Source organism: Boleophthalmus pectinirostris, unplaced genomic scaffold, assembly GCF_026225935.1.
Source record: "Boleophthalmus pectinirostris isolate CB_2022bp ecotype Guang Dong unplaced genomic scaffold, ASM2622593v1 HiC_scaffold_7, whole genome shotgun sequence".
Taxonomy (NCBI): Eukaryota; Metazoa; Chordata; class Actinopteri; order Gobiiformes; family Gobiidae; genus Boleophthalmus; species Boleophthalmus pectinirostris.
The window spans coordinates 13512238-13518365 of NW_026571473.1; the positions used below are offsets into that span (position 1 = coordinate 13512238).

Consider the following 6128-nt stretch of genomic DNA (forward strand, 5'->3'; position numbering starts at 1 on the left):
CATTGCATAGAAACTAATTACTATAAGTGAACAGTTTTGCAATTAATCCTGCTCTAGAGTTGTGTGAGTGGCTTTAATTAATTTCATATTCACACTGTGTGGCCATAGCGGCTTGTCAAAGCCGGATCCCTTAGATCTCAGAAGCTAAGCAAAGACCGGGCCTGGTTAGTACTTGGATGGGAGACCACTGGCTCTCCCCAGGTGCCAGAGTGGGGCACCGGGTGTAAAAACTGTTGTTGTGTCCTTAGGCAAGGCACTTCACCCACCTTGCGTAGTATGAAAGTGGGTGTGTGCGTGGGTGGTGGAGATAGTAAAGGCCGAAGGTGCAGACTGGCAGCCTCTCTTCAGTCAGTCTGCCCCAGGGCAGCTGGGTGTTCAGTGAATGAATAATGATCTGTAAAGTATCTGTGTGACATATGTCTGTGAAAAATGCTATATAAATAAAAACTTACTTGCTCACTGTTATTGGGACGGCCTAAATTGCCAATAGTCTATTTGACAGTAATTATCTTTATTTCGACTTGTATCTTAGCCATAGACTGTAGACTATGGTTTTAGCTGAACCCATCTGTACAATTTGAGTCCAAGAGTAATTCATACAAATTAAAGATTGATGCTCGATGCATTTGAACTTCAAAATCAGTTAAAGGTCCTATATTATACAAATTTGACTCTTGAAAGCTTTCAGCTGTGTTAGAATATTGTTACCTCTTCAAAAAATAAATAAATAAAAATGCCTGGAGTTGTGTTTGGTTTCATTTGTACATGTCTGAGTAATCCTTTATCATTAGCCTGTCTACATCTCCAAAGCTCAAAATGCTCTGTTCCACCTTGTGGCGTCATGAAGCAGTAGTTTTCATGGTTAAAGCTACCTTTTACCTTTTGTTTAGTAGAGACTGGCAGTTCTAGTGCTAAATTAATGAAATGATTCTAGTGAATGCGTAGTTTCAGAACACAGTGGAGCAGTTCCTGTGTAACCATATGACATCACAAGGTGGATGAGACTGTTTTCTGTTTGAGAGAAGAACTTAGCATGAGCCTAAATATGCAGGATTTGTGTGTGAAACTTGTGTGAATGAAACAAAGCACAACTCCAATTCCAGGGCTGAAATTATCCAAATGATTCTAGTGATGGCGTATGGAGTTTAAAAACACAGTGGAGCACTTCCTGTATTGCACCAAACTATTATTTAGAAAAAAAGCTAAAAAAAAGTTATATATTTTGTTTTGAATTATATGAGAATTTTGGAGAGGAGATGTCATCTATATTTGAGAGACACGTTATTAGCTGCAAATTAGCTGCTGTGGTTGAATCGTCTCAAATTTGGATGGAGGATTTTTCACCCTCTGTTGTCCAGTTCCAGACCATTCTGGATTCTAACAGAATATAGAAGGGATTGGCTGGTCAGGCAAGCTGAAAAGTGTTTTGGGATTTCTAGAGCTAGAAAGGATGAGGAGGGAGTAGTGGTCTGTTAGAGGGACTGGTGTTTTTGCTTAGTCTTTCTGACTGGTGTCCTTTGGTTTTCATGTCACTTAGCTGAGGAGTGTATCAGGGAGCAGAGGATCTAGACTAGTTTAAATTACTTGTATTTATCTTAATCTCAGTATTTTTGACCAGTTAACATTTACTTGATGATCCAAGCTTAAAACATTTCAAGGTGTTCAAGATTCAAGACTCAAGAGTTGTAACCATTAAAACATAAAAGTCACATTGTTTCAGTCAGCACAAATGTTGACAGACCACGTGTGATGTTTTGACTTCCTTTTGCATTTATTTTACAACGCAGATGGTAACTGCACAAAATGTATGTAATGTATTTTAGCCAAAAAGAAAAGTTACTAAAACATCAGGGGGCTTCAGGGTCACTGCAGTTTTTACATTTGACTATTTCCTTTTGGGAAATTTAATGGATGCTTTGTCAATGTTAAGAGATCATAACCATTACATATAAGTTAATCAGTATGCATTCACCTGTCTGAAATTACGGTGCTCATTTACCTTCTTCTTGCTGTGTATTGAACTAGTGTAAGTAGAGAGGACTTTAAATTATTCATTTTGTAGGTGTCAGTAGTACGTGTGATAAAAGGTAGAAAATAAAACTCTGCTGAAGATTTCAAACAAGACTTTCCAGGCCTGTCAGACAAGTTAACATCATTGCAATTGTTATACATTTCTACAGGACATGACAGTAATACAACAAAACAGGATAATAATGTGATAAATAATAGCACAATTAAACATTGCTTGATTAGTGTTTTAGTCACAGAAGTTATTTAATTGACACTCAAATAAAATCTTATTGTATGACAAAATAAGAATCAATTATTAAAAAGAAAATCCCTACTAGTACATAGAAATTTAACTCACAACAATATATAAACTGGAAATGGAAATAATAATGGAATAATGGTCCATCTCTCATTTATTAAACAATAGGCCTATGTCTATAGAGTTGAAATGACATGTAACATATTTTAAGGCAAGACACTGATAATGGCTATGAGTTCAGAAATGGTTGGGCCAACTGTCCCTCTGAACTAAGTTGGCTATTCAAGTGTTTTTATTGTAAAAATACATAGGAAAAGACACCTAACCAAATCACTGAACTACCTCCTTCACCTAATCTATTTGTCTTCATACTTTGGAACATTTCATCTAGGAGGCAAGCATGTGACACAGCCCATGAGTATTAAGTATCACTTTTTGCATTGAAATGTTCAGCAGTAACCGTGGTGACAGAGTGTACATATTAGCAAACACTGATATATCCTGATATGTTTAATTGTCTGAAAACTCACAACTCACAACTGCAAAGTATCAACTTTAAGACAGCTTGTTTGGAAGTCCTTTAATTGGCTAACTCTTACTGTATTTTTGTCTCCACAGTTCCTCTTCATCATGAAAATCAGATACGCCAAGAAGCCATTGTTTCTTGTACTTGGAGCTTTGGGGATTTTAATGGTTCATCTATTTACAGACTCAAACAATTCTCAAAAAGTTCAAGTTTTTAGGAAAAAGTTCCAAGAAAGTGTTGAAAGTGATGCGGAGGAAAAGCCTACTCAACCTGCAAAAGTCAACTCCTATGTGTACTCATGGCCCAAGTGTGAACGAAACATGTCTGCAGTCAATATCTCAGGCTTTAGCAGTCTCCCAGAGCACATTCAAAACTTCCTCTACTATCGCCACTGTAGGCACTTCCCCATGCTCCTGGACATTCCCAACAAATGTGGAGGACCTGAAAAATCATCTGAAGTTTTTCTCTTGTTGGTGATCAAAAGTTCACCTGGGAACTATGAGCGGAGAGAGGTGCTGCGCAAAACATGGGCCGAGGAGAGACAGCACGACGGTTTATGGATACGAAGGATTTTTATTTCCGGTACAGCAGGCGAGGATCAGCAGAGAAAAAGGTTCGACAGGCTTCTTCAGGTGGAACATAAGTTGTATAGAGACATCCTCCAGTGGGACTTTGCAGATTCTTTCTTTAACCTTACTCTGAAGCAGATTTTGTTTTTGGAGTGGGCAGAGAGAAACTGCCCCAACGTCCGCTTTCTAATGAATGGTGATGATGACGTTTTTGCCCACACAAACAACATGGTTGAGTATCTCCACAGCCTCCAGGACAATGATGGCAGCAAGCATCTCTTTACAGGGCATCTGATACACTATGTAGGTCCCATAAGATCACCAGGAAGTAAGTATTATGTTCCAGTTCAGGTGGAAGAATCAAACTCGTATCCTCCTTACTGCGGCGGAGGGGGCTTCTTACTGTCCGGCTACACTGCTTCAGTTATTTATAACATGTCCAAGTCCATTGTACTGCTTCCAATTGATGATGTTTATATGGGCATGTGCCTGGCCAAAGCTGGTTTAGGCCCTGAGGCACACCCACTGGTGAGGACTGCAGGATTCCACATTCCCTCCAAAGAGGATGCATATGACCCGTGTTTTTACAGACATGTCCTGCTGGTGCACCAATTTCACCCCATGCACATGTTTCTCATGTGGAACCAAGTACTCAATCCAAATTTGAAGTGCAGTAACAGTTTCGAAATACTGACATGATAAATTGTCACATTTATATATCGCTTTTCCACTTAATACTCAATAGGGGATGTAAAGCTTTCTGTGTTTTGAGTTTTCTGTTAAATGAAGTTGCACTTTCATTAACGGCTGTTTGAGCAACCAATTCTCAGCACTCCAAAAAATTTAATGTTGATCCTAGATTAAAATAGTTAGCAATCAATTTAGTTATAATAAACTTTGATTTTAAAGGTCCCATCTCATGCAAAATTGAGACTGAACAAAATACAACTCCAGGTATGTTTTAGATGAGGAAACGACATTATAACATAGATCAGAAAATAGGAAAATAGAATAATAAGGGCCCTTTAAGTTGATTAGATATGTTATATATATATATATATATATATATATATATATATATATATATATATATATATATATATATATATATATATATATATATAATATATATATATGTAATGGAAGAAGGAGACATAATTTAATATTTCATTCTTTTTGGAGTTTCTGTGGTCTCACTGACTTCTATTGCATTGTAAATGAAGGAGATATTTGTGAATTGCCGTGTCATATTTTTGTTATACCTTATCACAAAAACAAAATTATATGGGAAGGAGCAGTGCTAGACAAAAAGCAAAATAATTTTATATAGCTTTTGTCACTTGCAAATTTTCTCAGAGTGGAGAGAGTAACCAAAACCTTCTACAATTACAATTAAGAGTTGTTTCTTATACAGTATATTATATTACTCTTTGTACAGATTTGATATCAGTCTGTCCCCACACCCTCTGTCACACCTCAAGCTTGGACAGAAGTGATTGTGCATTTTTTCAGTGAGACGTGAAATGAAGGAGCTCACTGGTCCCAAATCACTCACAGAGTAAACGTTTATCTTACCTCATATGAACAGTATCTTATGCTTCGCTCATTATTTTGGTTAATGAGCAGTAATCAACTAAGTTTTTTCAGTTCCCTGTGATTTTTTCCCTTTATTTTTTTCCAATATGACCAACAATGCGTGTTGCTGATTGGCTAATCCCCTTATCAGTCGCACTCCTTTTGAAGTAGGTGAGATTCACCGATGACCAGACTGACCTCTTAATAAAGTACTGAAGAAGTGTGTATTCTGGATCCCAGGTAAATACTACCCAAGCTGGAGTAAAAGTATGAAAAATATACCATTGGATAGTGTAAAGTCAAATTCCTCTGTGGGACATTCAAAACAGACACTGGATGCATGCCTTTTGTCTTGCAGAAGGACACAACATCTCTAAATGTATCCTATTTGAAATTGACAGATTTGATTTGAAATACCCACATCATGCATTGTACCACTGGATAAGATAGTTAGATCATTTAAAGCAGGGGCTCTTTACCTTTTCTCTCTTGAGGCCCAACTTTTTCTGTAGAAAGTAACCTGGGGCCCAATCTCATATCAATTGCATTATTTTTATAATATATGTATTGTATGTTTTTCTTATTTTACTAAAAACTGTAAACAGTTTTTGTTCCCAGTTTGGAAATTTTTTTGTTTCAAATTTTACTTCTGATTGGCCACGTCACAGCCTTACAAATAAGCACAGCCAAAATGAAATGAAAAAAATACTGTCACAATAATACCTAAACAGCACTGGATATCTTAACTTATTACTTATTAAATGTATTTATCAACAAGTAGGAAGCCATGAAATGCAGCTAGTTATTTGATATGTGCAATTGATAGGTTGCTGTACATTTGAATGTTGGGGTTGATTGTTTTGTATTTAGGATTTTGTATACTGATAAAATGCACTTTCTGAATCATTAAGACTTACTCAGGGTAATGCACATGTCTGTGCTTGTACGAAGTATCGCCACGTTGGAAAGAATTTTATATGTAGTTTGGTACTATGGGCTACTTGGGCTATGATTAAGGTTTTTTGTTTATTTTTAGTTTTGCTAATTAACCATGAATCAGATTTGGAGATGTTAACGGTGCAATTTGCAACTTTTCTGATGGAGGTTCTGCCATCATCTTGTCTCATGGAGAAGTTACTGCTATAAATGTGATGTTCCGCAGTATGGCATTAAACAAATATATCTTTTA

At 36.7% G+C, this 6128-nt stretch overlaps 1 protein-coding gene across 1 annotated transcript; it reads left to right on the forward strand.

The window, feature by feature from the left end:
• The first annotated feature begins 2852 nt into the window (after positions 1 to 2852).
• LOC110160181 (N-acetyllactosaminide beta-1,3-N-acetylglucosaminyltransferase 3-like) lies at positions 2853 to 4419 on the forward strand. Its single transcript, XM_055165150.1, has one exon. It carries the CDS (start codon positions 2900 to 2902, stop codon positions 4061 to 4063), a length of 1164 nt encoding a protein of 387 aa, XP_055021125.1. The 5' UTR covers positions 2853 to 2899; the 3' UTR covers positions 4064 to 4419.
• Positions 4420 to 6128: the final 1709 nt, after the last annotated feature.